Raw genomic sequence first — 15,688 nt, 5'->3', positions numbered from 1 at the left:
CTTACTGTTGAGTTTTGAGAATCCTTTATGTATTCTAGATACTAATCCCTTGTTGGACATGTGTGTTACAATTATTTTTTCCCCCATCTGTAGCTTGTTGTTTCATTCTAAGTGAGCATGTTTCTACAGAGTATATTTTATTTATTTTATTTTATTTTATTTTTAATTTTTTTTTTCAACGTTTATTTATTTTTGGGACAGAGAGAGACAGAGCATGAACGGGCGAGGGGCAGAGAGAGAGGGAGACACAGAATCGGAAACAGGCTCCAGGCTCTGAGCCATCAGCCCAGAGCCCGACGCGGGGCTCGAACTCCCGGACCGCGAGATCGTGACCTGGCTGAAGTCGGACGCTTCACCGACTGTGCCACCCAGGCGCCCCGAGTACATTTTATTTTTGATGAGATTCAGTTTATCAACTTCCCTTTATATGGATCATGCTTTTTGCGTCAAGCCTGTGAACACTGTGCTAAACACTAGATCCTGAAGACTTCTTCCTGTGTTTCTCTCTTAATAAATTGTATAGATTTTTGCTTTACATAAGCCCGTGGTCCATTTTGAGTTCATTTTCATACAAGCTGTGAAGTTTAGGTCAAGGTTGATATGTCAGTCTGTGGATGTCCTTGTTCCAGCACCATTTATTGAAAAGGCTCCCCTTCCTCCATGGAATTGCATTTCGTGCCCTTGTCAGATCCACTGGACATATTTGTGTGGCTGTAAAATAGAAGCTTGTCCTGTATTTACTGATAGTAGCTTTCGTTCCACAAATTAGTAAAAGAAAATCATTGTCTTCAAAGGATGTTTTCTTTAACTCCTCTTACTTGCCCGTAGCAGATTAGCCCTGACAATTTATGGTGACTTTCACCGTGGTAAACTTACCGTCCTTTGTAGAGTAACATGGCCTGTGTAGTTTCTATTTTTTGAGTCCAGAGGAGTTTTGAGAGCCCCGGGGGGAGGGGGGGGGGATGAATCCATCAAAATCTAGAAGGGATACCTTGAAGGAATTGAGTCGAACAGAGATTTGAACCCCTTTCTTCAATGGTTTGAAGAATAAATACTGAGTTTTCAAAGACACTAAAAGAGACTTTCAAAAAGGAAGGGAAGTGGGTTCTTGGCACATGTTTTCGGTTTCCTTTCCCTGGTGAGGCATGGGTGCCGGAGGAGACCTAAAGAGGAAATTAAAAACAAAACCCCAAAACTTTTGATAACCCGATTCTTTGACTTCTGGTTTTCCACAGCGTGGATAAGGACTGCTGGAAAGGAAGGGTTAACCCAAATATAGTTGGTACAACAGAGCCGAGTTGGGCTGTTAAGTCCTCATTGAATGTTTACCCACGTGTGGCCTTCAATTTGGAAAGATTCAGCAGAGGATCCAACTGGCATACTGTGCTCTCCTTTATCCTATTCATTTTTTTTTTTTTTTTAAACGGGGGGAGAGTCAACTTTCTGTGTCTGTCCCTCAGGAGGAATTTGAGTCCTGGGTCATAATTTCTGTGATGGGCAGTATTATTCTCGCTCAGTAAGCCAGACTGCAGCAGGTGGGTGGCTGTGGGGTTGCCTCGTCCAAAGATGTCGTTTGGACGTTTTCCTAAGACAAGGGGCTTGGTTTGCTGGGTCTTGACCCGCAAGTGAAAGGGGAAGGAAATAGATTCAATCTTGCACGCACGGGGCGGGAAGAATTGAGCGGCCAGCACGCTTCCTCTTTGCTCCCACCTTTCCAAGAGGGCTTCATAAGCAACAGTCATCAAAGCTAGAGTAATCCTAGATACTTTCAAGAGACTGTGTGTGTGTGTGCGCGCATGCGCGTGTGTGTGTTGGTGCCTTTTGTACTTACCCTGTGGGGGATGCAAAGACACATCCGCAAATTCCATATTCAGGCTCAGAATCAGCCAGAGGAGGCTGAAATCCGTCATTGTTTTGTACTGAATCATTTTAATCCAGTTGTGAGGCCTGGTTGCCACTTGAGTTACAAGCACAGTCCTATCTTGCCTGCTGTTTGCCCTTTGTTTGGAGGCAGCTGTTAAGTAGGCTGTGGAGAAAACTAGCACTTGGCTGTATGTGAGGAGTATGGGCGCCCCTCCCCCTCGCTTTTTTCCTTTAAAAGGATGTCCAAGAACCACGGGAATTTTCAGTTTTGACCAATTTGCCTTCCAGATTTTCCTCGTCACGTTTACCTGTGCTTCTTACATGGTTGTAGCCCTGGTGTGCACTCCAGTCTGGATTCTCTTTTCCATGCACACACTCCTATTCCTGTAACCCTCACTGATCTCACTGTGAGTTTGGTACCCGGTAAGAGGGTAGGAATTTATGACCCTTTCTCTGTACTGATTCTGAATCAGGGGTTTGCCAGCTCATAACACGCCAGTGTGCATGCACCTGTTTTCATGTGGCAAGGTTTTATTTGTTAAGAAGGTTTTTTTTGGGGCGCCTGGGTGGCGCAGTCGGTTAAGCGTCCGACTTCAGCCAGGTCACGATCTCGCGGTCCGTGAGTTCGAGCCCCGCGTCGGGCTCTGGGCTGATGGCTCAGAGCCTGGAGCCTGTTTCCGATTCTGTGTCTCCCTCTCTCTCTGCCCCTCGCCCGTTCATGCTCTGTCTCTCTCTGTCCCAAAAATAAATAAACGTTGAAAAAAAAAAAAAAAGGTTTTTGTTCTTTTTTTTAACTTGGATTAATTTCATAGTTCACAACTCTTTTTTTTTTTTTTTTCCCTTAACGTTTCCATTCTGTTTTTGAAAGAGAGACAGACAGAGCACGAGCAGGGGAGGAGCAGGGGCACAGAGAGAGGGAGACACACAACCCGAAGCAGGCTCTGGGCTCCAGCTGTCAGCACAGAGCCCGATGCGGGGCCCGAACTCGTGAAAACAAGATCGTGACCTGAGCCGAAGTTGGACGCTCAGCCACCTGAGCCACCCAGGCGCCCCGTCATGTGGTGAGGTTTTAAAGACCTTGCTCACTTCTGCTCGAAAACATCTGTATGGGCTCACCTTTTCCGCAGAGCATCAGTCTGGCCTCCATTGGCTTGTACTTAAATACCATTTTCTCCCAAAGAATGAATCGTAGGGGATCAGAGGTGATTTGTCTTGCCCTCTTCCTAGTAAAATATTTATCAGAAAAATTAACCTCTTTTTTTTTTAATGTTTTATTTATTTATTGAGAGAGCGTGTATGAGCAGGGGAAGGGCAAGGAGAGGGGGGACAGAGGGTTCAAAGCAGGCTCTGCGCCTACAGCAGAGAGCCCAACGCAGGGCTCGAACTCCTGACCCGTGAGATCATGACCTGACCCAAAGTTGGACAGTCAAACGACTGAGCCACCCAGACGCCCTAGAAAAACGAACTTCTAAGGAAGCCTGTGCTTTACAGAGCCCGCAGGGACGAAATTGCAGAGCCTTGCTGAGAGCATCGTGTTCCTGGCAGCTCTTGTTTATTGTGATTTTTGTTGGTGCTATACCTGCGTGGGTAAGGTCATTGTGGCCCTTGGGAACAGAGAAGGATTCCGCCTCTGGTGTGGCAAGGCAAGGCAAGGCAAGGCAAGGCAAGGCAAGGCAGTATGTGTTCCGGTTAAGAGCATGTATCCTGAGGCCAGCCTGCCTGAGTTTGAAGCCTGAGGACCGTCTCAGCTGCTTCCTAGCTGTTTGATCTTAGGCTGGTTGTGTAACCTGCCTACCCTGTGCCCATCGGCTGCTATGTAAATGGTGGTAATGAGAACACCGGCCTTCTAAGGCTGGTTTGAAGATTAAATAAGGGAGTATCTATAAAGTCCTTAGAACAGTTGCATTGGGTGCGTTTTGTGCAGCTGTTAAGTGTGAGCTGAAGGGCTTCCCTCCCCCAGTTGATTCTAAAGCATTTAAGCGGTTAGTAAGTGCTCATCGATGGGCTTTGTCAGTAAGAGCTCGTGACTTCAGGAGAGCAGGGCCAAACATGTAATTTTATGAACCCAGAGGTGAGTCCTTAAAACGAGTCTTTCCTAGGAATGGGGCTTAATGAGATGGACAGGGCACCGAAAGGTCTTGGGAACATGTTTATTTTGGTGACTGTTGATCAACCAGAATTTTTCTCACGCAGTCGAATACCTGGGTTTTTTTTCTAGGCTAAACGACCTTTGCAGCCCCAGCGGAAGGGTCGGGAATTAAAACTGAGAGCTTCTATTGTGGAGAATTTCTTACCTGGTACTGTTTATAATTTGGGTTTCCGCCTCCTGGGTACTGCTTCCTCTGTGGATAGCTCAGCCTGCAGCACAAACAAGTACTGAAAAGTGGGGAGATGTTGAGTTCTGCCCTGACACGTCAGGGCAGACACATAGAGGCTGGCAGGTGGCAGAGAGGTGCCCAGTGGTCTGGGCACATTGGTCAGGCAAGTGGTCCTCACTCCACCTTTTAAAACTCACATGGACTTGGGTGATGAGATGTTTGTGGCTCCTGTGATGAATAAGGTAGCCTCGTGGCCCAGGATGGGAGGATTACCCCAGCTCTCTGGAGAACATTTACACTGAGGTATACTGGGTATGTGGGGGTGGACGTCAGTATTAGGGTCATTTCAGTTGGAGATGACAGAAAGCCATAAACGACAGGGTTTAAACAAGATGATTGATCTCCCATCCTCTCTCAGTTCTGCCATTTGAGTCTGGGACTCCTTTATTTAGCTGATCCACTACCTTTAGTCGGTGTGGCCTCAGTGCTACAAAGTGGCTGCTTATGCTCCAGCTGTCCAGTCTTCATTCCAGCCAACAGGAAGGAGAGTCAAGAGGGACCCTGATGCTTTAAAGGAGATTCCAGGAAGCTCCTGCTTCACACTTCTGCTCATTGAATTGGTTCGAACTTAGCACAATCACCCAAGAGCCGCGAGGGAAGCTGCTGGGAATCAGGGCCACGTGTCCAGCTAAAACTCAGGGACTGAGATTTGGGTGCGCAGCTAGCTGGTCTGTGCCAGAGTGCGTTATGTCCTTTAGGACAGAATTGAGGCTGGTGCAAAGAATGAGCAGGGCATGTTATGCTTTTAGAAACTCCAGCTCTGAAGGAAGAAGAGGTCTGCTCGATAAATTCAGAGATTTTCTGTGGTAACCGTGATACACATTTGAGTGAGCACCCCCTCCCCCTGCCCCCCCCAAAGTCCTGCCAGACTCAGGGAGTAAACGCTGAGTCACAGGTGATCTCTGTGCTCCAGGGGTTGTACGTTGGATTGACCTGTGGCTACTTTTTTGTATCTAAGACCTTTTTATTACATAGCAATTCAGTGAGTTTCTGGTGTGTGTGTGTGTGTGTGTGTGTTGGGGGGGGTGATAGAGAGGTGGTAGTCACTGTATTCTAGCTAGGAGAACCCACTTGTAATGCATGGGTACTGGGGCCATCCAGGACCCCAAGACTGGATGGCCTTATGGATATTACCAGGGAGCGTTGAGAAACCCCTCCCTGTTGATACCATGCGGTCGGGCTGGGAGTCAAATCAGCATGTATGAGCCGTGTTTTACCTTTAAAAGAAATTTTTTTTAACGTTTATTCATTTTTGAGAGACAGAGAGAGAGACGGAGCGTGAGCAGGGAAGGGGCAGAGAGAGAGGGAGACACAGAATCCGGAGCAGCCTTCAGGCTCTGAGCTGTCAGCACAGAGCCCGATGCGGGGTCGAACTCACGGACCGCGAGATCATGACCTGAGCCGAAGTCGGACGCTCAGCCGACTGAGCCACCCAGGCGCCCCTTTTTAAATTTTTTTTTTTTAACGTTTATTTATTTTTGAGACAGAGAGAGAGCATGAACAGGGGAGGGTCAGAGAGAGGGAGACACAGAATCCGAAGCAGCCTCCAGGCTCTGAGCTGTCAGCACAGAGCCCGATGCGGGGCTCGAACTCACGGACCGCGAGATCATGACCTGAGCCGAAGTCGGACGCTCAACCGACTGAGCCACCCAGGCGCCCCTGAGATGTGTTTTATCTTATCCAGGCCAAACCACTGGCGTTTTGGTTCTCTCATGCCCGTAAATTAGAGCTTCAGCACTGTGGGGGGAGAAACCCCTGCCCCCAAAGGAGTGAGGTCATGTCTGAGGGCCGTGCTGGACACCATGTAAGTTAGCAGTGTATTTCTGAGTTCATGGTAGTCACAGAAGGCTGCCAGCAAGAGTAACTGGGGTGACCTGCGAACAGTCCCCGAGGGAAGGAGCCAGAGGGGGCCCCCTGCTCGAAGAGGCTAATAAGCATCTGGCCTTCTTGCTCGATTAGCTAATAGTGGTGGCAGGTTCGAAGCAGGTTGTTAACTGACGTCCCCATCCCATTCTTAAGGCTGCGACATGAGGAGTCCACTCACTTCTCCTGGAGCTGGCTGGCTCTTTTAAGCCCTGGCTCGGGTGGTTACTAGGCTTTTCTCCATCTCAGCAGCCCTCTGCCCGATTCTGAAGCAGCTTACCGAGAGTGGGACAGGCACCTTGGTGGGATTCCTAAATGCAGGGCAGCCTGTCCCTTTGTGTTCCGTAAAGTTGCCCGTGCGAAATACTGGCCCATTCCTCCGGGGACGCACCCAGCATGAAGACACATCCAGTCTTGGTGTCCTGGATGGCCCCAGTACCCACGCATTACACATGGGTTCTGCTAGCCATAATATAATTACTACCACCCCCTCCATCATCACCACACACACACACACACACACGCACAAAGATCTAAATCAGAAACTCACGAACTCCTCGGTGCTGAGTTAACGTTACTCTGAGCTTTCTGGCTCATCTCTGTCCACCTTCCCAGCAGCTAAGGGCTGAGATGGAGAGTTCTTGGCAAAGAAGCGACCCAGAGTTCAGCCGTCCTGTTTGGTTTGTTTCTTTTACTTATTCGGCAGCGTCGGAACTGGACAGAAGACCTGAAGAATTAGATGTGTGTATGTGTGTTGAACACACACGCACGCTAGAAATAGCAGTTGGTGTCTGGGCTGTCTGAGCCACTCTCTCTGCAAGAATCCTTTTTTAGAGAAATAATCCTTCCTATGGTAGTAAGTACAAGGAACCTGTGGCCTCAAGGAACCTGTGGCCTCTCAGCTGGAACCGGCCGGCTGGAAGGGCGTGTTGCCTGCTTGCTCCCGGGGCTTCCCGAATGGGAAGTCTGTCTCTCTAAGAGTCGAGCACACTGTTCACATCTGGTGAACTGGCCGGATCAGCAGGTCCAGCGTTGGCCTGCTCTCAGAATTACACAGCCTTTGGGGCTCTCCTAGTTCCTGGCTTCTAAACAGCTAGATTGTTTTGAACAGACTCCAAGTTTAGGTTCTAAATCTCGAGAACAGTTGCATGTGTGTATGTACTTTCGGCTTCTTTTCAATACATATATCACTTGCCTGCCTTTAGTTAATCTGAAATTCTATGAAATTTACCATTATGTGGACTTTAATGACGCAGCGGGACAGAACCGTCCTCTATTTCTAACGAGTTCCCTGCCCCCATCACTGTTCTCCGAAGGTAAGTACGTACGTTTATGGAGAGTGTCGGGGCTTTTGTTCTGGAAGAGTGAAAAGAATTGGGCATTTGAAGTTAGAAGACCTGAGATTTGAGATGCAGCTCTGTGACCTTGAGCAAGGCATTTAGCTTGATGGATTCTGTAAGCTTCAGGTTCCTCATTAGATTAAAAAAAGAGATAAGATATCAACATCTTGTTGTAATGGAATTGAAGGGAATGAGGTCTTCAAAATGCCATTCAAGTGAAGAAATTGTACATCCCCTTTACCGATTATTATATAAACAAATATATATTCCTCCCCCACCCCCTTTTCTAAAGATAACCTCATGTTGACCTTCACTTTGTATTCAGACAGCAACCCACTAGCTGGCTAGCTTATTCACCTTTAAAATAATATGCTAGAAGTGGCAAGAACCAAATATATTCTGGATACATTGCGCTGAATCTGGAGAGACCATGGAAAATTAAGCTCCGCTCTGGCTCCCGTGGGCAAAGTCTGTTTGCCTGAGAGGGTGCCAGCCAATAAGAGGGTGAGCTCTGGGTTAGACCGGCTGGGCTGATTGCATCCTGACTCTACTACCCATGCCCTGGGCAAGTCATGTAACCTGTTGATGTAGAGAATGTTGGGGTTTGGAGCCAATGTCCAAGAAAGAATTCTTGAAGATGTCTTTGGTGCAAAAAGGTGGTTTTATTAAAACACAGGGACAGGACCCATGGGCAGGAAGAGCTGTCCCAGGATTGTGAGCAGTGACTGATTCTATACTTGGGATCTGGGGGGGGAGGTAAAGGCGAGGGAAGTTTCCAGAAGGACTTTCATATGCTAAAGAAGATTCCATGGATCCTGGGGGCCTAGCAGTTGTCAAGCTAAGGCGGTTTCTTCCTCTAGCAAAGCATTAACGTTAAGACAGTTGAGAGATCCTGGAGGAATGTTACACTCTGCCTGTCTCAAGTATTTGTCAGTGGCTGGCTTGCAGATTATAAGAAAATTTAATTTTGGCTGCCACTTCCTTCTTTGTTTCCCACGCATCTTCACGTCGGTGGAGTGCATGTGATAATAATTTCTATCACCTAGGGTTGTAATAAGTAAATGAGATGGTTTCCAAATACTGAGCCTAGTACCAGTAAAGAAGAAACAGCCCGTTTTGCTCTTGTTATAATTAATAATGATGATTGCGCATAATGATTGTGGTAATACACCTGTTTCATAAAATTTACCGCCTTAGCCATATTAGTATCCGGTGTAGTCCCATCTCTGGGCAACGAATCTCCAGAAATTTTCCTCATGTAAAAGTGAAACTATATCCACTGAACAACTAACTCCCCAGTTCCCCCTCCCCCCAGCCCCCCCCCCCCACGGCCTCTATTCTACTTCGTTTCTGTGAATTTGACTACTCTAGAAACCTCCTATAAATGGGATCCTGCAGTATCTGTCTTTCTGTGACTGTAATGCTTTTTTAAATGTTAGCCCGCTGTTGCGTCCTCGCCCACCTTTAGCTTTCTGTAAGCTCACGACCGTCTCCAACGCTCATCATTAATGAACTATTTCTTTTCTTGAGGGAATGAGACACCTCGCAATTCATTTCGTCCTGTCGAAGAAGGCAGGGTTAGGGGAAAGGGGTGTTAAAATGAAAGAGACATAAGAAGAGGACCTTAGATAAGGCAAAGACCACTCACTCCTGGCAAAGTGGAGCCTCTGTGCGCAAATTCAAAGCCATCCACAAGTAGAGGAAAACTGGAAGGAACTCCTGTGTACCTGCTGCCCCTGATTCAACAGCTGCCTAGGTTTTTTAGGGGCCGTTTTAAAAAAATGTTTATTTATTTTTGAGAGAGAGACAGCATGAGCAGGGGAGGCACAGGACAGACAGAAGAGACACAGAACCCGAAGCAGGCTCCAGGCTCTGAGCTGTCAGCACAGAGCCCGACGCGGAGCTCAAACTCATGAACTGTGAGATCATGACCTGAGCCGAAGGCGGACCTTAACTGACTGAGCCACGCAGGTGCCCCTCTAAGGGCCATTTTAAGTAAGTTCCACAAGGAAGAAAATACAGTAAAACCTAGGGTTGTGAGTAACTTGTTCTGTGAGTGTTCTGCAAGTCAAGCAAACATTTCTTTTCATTAAATTTTTTTTTTTAACGTTTATTTATTTTTGAGACAGAGAGAGACAGAGCATGAATGGGGGAGGGGCAGAGAGAGAGGGAGACACAGAATCGGAACCAGGCTCCAGGCTCTGGGCCATCAGCCCAGAGCCCGACACGGGGCTCGAACTCACGGACCGTGAGATCGTGACCTGAGCTGAAGTTGGACGCTTAACCGACTGAGCCACCCAGGTGCCCCTCAAGCAAACATTTCTAATAATCTTTTTACAATGTTTTTTCATTCATTGAGAGAGAGAGAGAGAGAGAGAGAGAGAGAGAGAGAGCAAACAGGGGAGGGGCAGAGAGAGAATCCCAAGCAGTCTCCACATTGTCTGTGCACAGCCCCATGTAGGGCTCGAACTCCGGGACTGTGAGATCATGACACGAGCTGAAATCAAGAGTCCGACGCTTCACTGACTGAGCCACACCAGCGTCTCGACATTTCTCATCAGTTTTAATCTGATGAACAAGCGACGTCTTGCGGTAGGAGTAGTGCACGATGCCGAACGCCACGTGATCCCCACTGAGCCAAGGGTTCTTGAAATTCGCTTTGATAATTACCAGTGCTTTGGATTACAAGCATGTTTCCGGATGAATTACACTCGCAAACCAAGGTTTTACCGTCCTAGGAAAATCTAGATTGACCTAGAGGCAAGTGTTTCTGTGCTGGTGCATGCAGTGGTGTTGAGGATTTCTGCCTTGGGACTTCTGACTACCTTTTAGGTTGAGGGGAAGAAAAGAACCAGGACTGTGGGCAAGTCTTCTCGCCAGCTTCCCATGTCCGTGAAGGATGGCACTTGTGACTTACAGAGGTGATTGTGATGGAGCACTGGGCCTAGGATGTGACTTAAATAAACCAGTTATAGGCAGTGGTGGTGGCATATTTGTAGCAAGCAGGGTCGCCAAACAGGTCCGTGAAAGAGCATGGAGCCTACGACATGTAGCTGTGCACCCAAACAGCCATATTTTATCCTTGCTGAGAAGTCGTTGTAAACACTGGCTTTCCAGAGGTGCCCATTAACCTGATTTGATTGGGGTTACATCCATTTGTTCTAGGTTGTACCTGGGTGAAGGGAAATGACTGTTTACCTGTAAAATTAGGCAATGTCACTTCTTTATATATACTTTTTTTGGTAGAAGAGAGATTACTCTCTGTATTTTAAAAAACATGTAGTGGGTTTTAACTATAAGTAAAAAATACCATGGTTTGAATCACCAGATATGTTAAATATAGCTGGTCCCATGAATCCCTCTTTTCATTTTTGTCCTTTGGACTTGCAAAAGTAATTCTATCTACTAATAAAAGGTGTAGGTGTAGGTTTTACCACCCACCCCCCCCACCCCCGCCCGGGCCCCCCTTAGCCTTAGGATGTAAGAACCAGATGGAACGGGGCGCCTGGGTGGCGCAGTCGGTTAAGCGTCCGACTTCAGCCAGGTCACGATCTCGCGGTCCGGGAGTTCGAGCCCCGCGTCGGGCTCTGGGCTGATGACTCGGAGCCTGGAGCCTGTTTCGGATTCTGTGTCTCCCTCTCTCTCTGCCCCTCCCCCGTTCATGCTCTGTCTCTCTCTGTCCCAAAAATAAATAAACGTTGAAAAAAAAAATTAAAAAAAAAATAAAAAAAGAACCAGATGGAAGTTAGGGAAAGGAAATTATGGGCTCATACCTGTGTAAAAACATATAGTTTATAATTGTTTAGAGCCTTTGATTCTCATGATGTTTTCATTTTTGAATCTAGCTTAAGTCATGTGCAAGTTTTACCTTTCTATGATTTTTTCTTTTTGCCGACATAGCTCCTGTTCCACAAATCCTATTTTAAATGTTTTTCTATTAATGTGCAGAGTTGTCAGAAAAGTAAAGTAGTTCTCAAATAATTAAGAATTATCAAAATATTGTTCTCTCAAAGATCCTTACGTTTTTTTAATTTTAAAAAAATATTTATTTTGGAGAGAGAGAGAGAGAGACAGAGAACAAGCAGGGGAGGGGTGGAGAGAGAGGGAGACACTGAATGTGAAGCAGGCTCCAGGGTCTGAGCCGTCAGCACAGAGCCCAACACGGGGCTCGAACCCACGAACTGCGAGATCATGACCTGAGCCGAAGTCAGACGCTTAACCGACTGAGCCACCCAGGTGCCCCTAAAGATCCTTATTTGGTTGTGTGTTACAATTTGTCCAACAGGAAATATTGTGCAAAACAGTTTCACATGGATTGACTAGGGCAACAGGAATGGCCGGTTCTCCTTATGCTTGTACGAATCAAATGCACAGCTTGTGAGAAATGTAACTTTTTATAGTTTCCTGTTTTACCTTGTTAAAGCCAGTTGGTAAAACAGGTTCATTAGTGAAGCTCCCAAGACCGAACCCAAGAAATCTTTATGCCACTATTTTCCACCTCTTGTAATTAGGTCAGCCAACTCCAGAAGGGGGCGTGGCTATGGCTTGCAGGCTTTTTTGGTAATGTAGACATTCTTATTTTTATTTTAATTTTTTAATGTTTATTTTTGAGAGAAAGAGAGAAACAGGGTGTGAACAGAGGAGGGGCAGAGAGAGAGGGAGACACAGAATCCGGAGCAGGCTCCTGGCTCTGAGCTGTCAGCACAGAGCCCGACGTGGGGCTGGAACCCACCAGCCGTGAGATCAGGACCTGAACCGAAGTCGGACGCTCAACCGACTGAGCCACCCAGGCGCCCCGACATTCTTACCTTTAAATTAATCTCTGTATAAAATGGAAAAAAAAGAAATGAGCTCTTTGGTAAATACTGTCCTTCACTGCCTCATTCTTTGGAAAGTGCTTGTTCTTACGCTTTTCTCTTTATGAAGTGTGTATATTATTGGAGGGGAAAAGGTAGATATTAGGTTCTATACCCAATTCCAATTCCATTGTGTGTGGGGGAGGGGCTTCCCCACATCAATAAGCAATTCTGGGACACCAGCAGGGTATCTGAGAATTCACCTCAATAAGTCTTTTTTAAATTTTTTAAAATGTTTATTTTAAGAGAGAGAGAGAGAGTTTGGGAGCAGGGGAGGGGCAGAGAGCGGGACATAGAGAATCCCAAGCAGGTTCAGCACTGTCAATGCAGAGCCTGACTTGGGGCTCAAACTCACGAACCGTGAGACCAGGACCTGACCTGAAATCGAGAGTCGGATCTTTAATCAGCCGAGCCCCCCCCAGGTGCCCCCTCACCTCAGTAAATTCCGACACTGTCTACCTGGAGACAGCATCATGTCCCGCAGGTTAAGGGCTCAGCCCTGCAAGACCGCCCTCCACCCCCTCTGCCCTGACTTCAGGCATCAGTGGGCAGCCCAGGTTGTCCCCTGTGCTCCTGGCTGACTGGCCATGGATCGAAGGTTCCACCGGCCCCCTCCTTGGGTTTGATTAATTTGCTAGAGCAGCTCACAGAACCCAGACATTTTACTTCCAGAGTTACCAGTCTGTTATAAAAGGATGTCACTCAGGAACAGCCAGGTGGCGGAGATGCTTGCACAGGGCGAGGTGTGGAACGAGAGTGCAGCTTCAGTGCTCTCTGAGTGTGCCACTGTCCCCGCACTTGCACGTGTTCACCAAGCAGGAAGCTCACCAAACCCCATCCACTCGGGTTTGTATGGAGTTTCATTACATAGGCATGACTGATTCTGTCCTTGGTGTTGGCCATTGACTGAGCCTCCAGCCCCTCTCCTCTCTGCTCTCCTCTCCCTGGAGGTCAGGGTGGTGGGAGTGAAAGTTCTAACCTGCTAATCACGTGCTTGGTCCCCCTGGCAACCAGCCCCTCTCCTTTGGTGCTTTCCAAAGGCTACCTCATTAACATAACATAGACACTTGTCGCCTGCTGCTCTTCCCTGAGGAAATGCAGGGGTTTTAGGAACTCTTGGCCAGAAATAGGAGGACTAAATCCATGTCTCTTATTACCTGTGACAATGTTACAGGTAGATTTGTGTCTTGCGAGCCACACAACACAAAGCATGTAGGTTTGAGTTCCTTCTGGCTCCCCCATTCTGAGCTGGGATACCCCAGTGTTTTAGGTGTTGGTGATGTTTTGTGTCCCATGTCATTCCAGTCCGTAAGTAGTGGCAAACATCTGTGAAGAAGCCTCCACCGTGAGTGTGAACAAGTCCACGGCTATGCACTAGAGCAAGAGTAACCCACTCAGTGGGCTGAAAGCCGTGACCTTGGCCCTACTGCTAACTGGCCACGTTATCTGGTTGCGGTTTTGATTCTACATGGACGTGCCATCACTTCATGAGGCCCGTTGCGCATCATCAGTGTGCTCTCTTTCAACTTTCTATCTGTTTTGTGTATCTATGCCAGAGCACAAGCAGGGATAAATAAATTTGCGTTCGTTTTTATTAGTGGCTCTAGAAAAGACTTTACAGAAGAGGAGGTAGAAATGACTGCCCTCCTCTCTGCTGCTGTCCCTGAAGACACCTGAGAGTAGTAAGCTGTGTTTAGCGTGAGAAATGAGCCCACCGACCCAATCAAAGGAGGGACGTGGAGACTCGGAGCACAGTGAAGCGAGGCTTCAATCATTGTTTTGCAAGAGCAGGTGTCTGATGATGGACAAGCAGTTACAGCAGACAGTTTATCTCCTAGCGTGTAAGTCCCTCCCTTGGTTCCTCATTGGCTGAGTACTACAGAGGCAAGTCCCTCCCCTGGTTCCTCATTGGCTGAGTACTACAGAGGTTACAACTGACCCGGAAGTCCCCTATGCCCACGTAAGGCAAGAAGTTGTCTGATTGTAACAATGTACATTCCCTGTGGTGACCCAGAGACTTTCAGCCCCTCCTCCCTTTGTTCTTTGGCGCATGCTCATTGTATGGCCTGTGAAACTAAGTCCGCAAACAGAGAGGGAAAGAAGAACCAGGGGGGCGCCTGGGTGGCGCAGTCGGTTAAGCGTCCGACTTCAGCCAGGTCACGATCTCGCGGTCCGTGAGTTCGAGCCCCGCGTCGGGCTCTGGGCTGATGGCTCAGAGCCTGGAGCCTGTTTCCGATTCTGTGTCTCCCTCTCTCTCTGCCCCTCCCCCGTTCATGCTCTGTCTCTCTGTCCCAAAAATAAATAAAAGGTGGAAAAAAAAAAAAAAAAAAAAAAAAGAAGAAGAACCAGGAAGTGAAGTGTCTAAGAGTTGGATACCCATTGTTGGCGGGATTCGTACATATTTCCAATAGGTTGTAAACCTACCGTTAACTACACAGCACAGCTTTTTTTTGGTATTTCTGAAAATGAATCATCTCCCTTACTGCTCACATTTAGGAAAGGGAGGAAGAGACTCTGGGACCTCCAAACTTCCCTCTCAGCAGGCTGTCTCTCTCTTTTAACCTTCTAATCCATCATACAAGATGGTAGCCTTTGGAGTTTTCCTTCCAGAAGGCCTTGCTTAGGGCATGTTCATGAGTTAGTGACTCTGCACTCCTCTTTAATCCTTGGTGTTCTGTTCTCTCCTCCAGTCTTCCGTTTGTGCTAAGATTGTGCAGCTCCTGGGACAGAATGAGGTGGACTGTCGCCAGAAGCAGGTGGTTATCCTGAGCCAGGATAGCTTCTACCGTGTCCTCACTTCGGAGCAGAAGGCCAAAGCCTTGAAGGGCCAGTTCAATTTTGATCACCCGGGTGAGTCAGGAGTTGAAGGTGTGTTTGTGTGCTGGTTCACTGAGGGAGTTGTTTAACCTCTTGGAACCTGCTTCCACCTGTAAAAGGGAGGATTACTAAATACCTTGCGGGGTTATGGTGGGGCTCATATTAAAGAAGCCATTTTGAAACACATCACACATTGCATGACTTTGTAAATACTGATTGAATCTGCATCTGAACGAGGGTGACTCCATAGGAGTCTGTTATTTGAGGTTGGCCAGACACAGGCTAGCACAAACACATCTGCCTCCTCTGACCTGAAGCCTGTGTCACACCCTCCTCCCCACCTGCACACACGTGTGCGTGGCATGGTGTGAAACTCACTGGCAGAAAGGACTAAGGAGGGTCCAGGATGTCTGACGGAGTGATTTTTGCCCTGATGGTCCCAGATCAGCACATTGCCCTTTAACTGGTTTGGGTCCTTGTAACCAATGGAATCAAAACCTGTTGCCTCCCCGTGTCGCAAGTGTGCTTTCCAGGTTAACTTATGCCAGTGCCCAAGGCAGCAGCTGAACTT

General features: G+C 47.6%; 1 protein-coding gene across 2 annotated transcripts in view; it reads left to right on the top strand.

The window, feature by feature from the left end:
* Positions 1–15,688, top strand: part of UCK2 (uridine-cytidine kinase 2) — a 104,789-nt gene that overhangs the window by 48,804 nt on the left and 40,297 nt on the right. For both annotated transcript variants that reach the window (XR_007148195.1, XM_047840713.1), the window contains exon 2: positions 14,991–15,150. Coding sequence is in view for 1 of the 2 variants with exons in the window: in XM_047840713.1 (XP_047696669.1) it covers positions 14,991–15,150 (160 nt within the window). In the remaining variant the exon portion in view is untranslated. The remainder of the gene's footprint in view (positions 1–14,990; positions 15,151–15,688) is intronic.

This window comes from Prionailurus viverrinus, chromosome F1 (assembly GCF_022837055.1).
Source record: "Prionailurus viverrinus isolate Anna chromosome F1, UM_Priviv_1.0, whole genome shotgun sequence".
Taxonomy (NCBI): Eukaryota; Metazoa; Chordata; class Mammalia; order Carnivora; family Felidae; genus Prionailurus; species Prionailurus viverrinus.
Note: the sequence above shows the minus strand (reverse complement) of the source record. Positions and strands in the feature narration are given on the sequence as shown.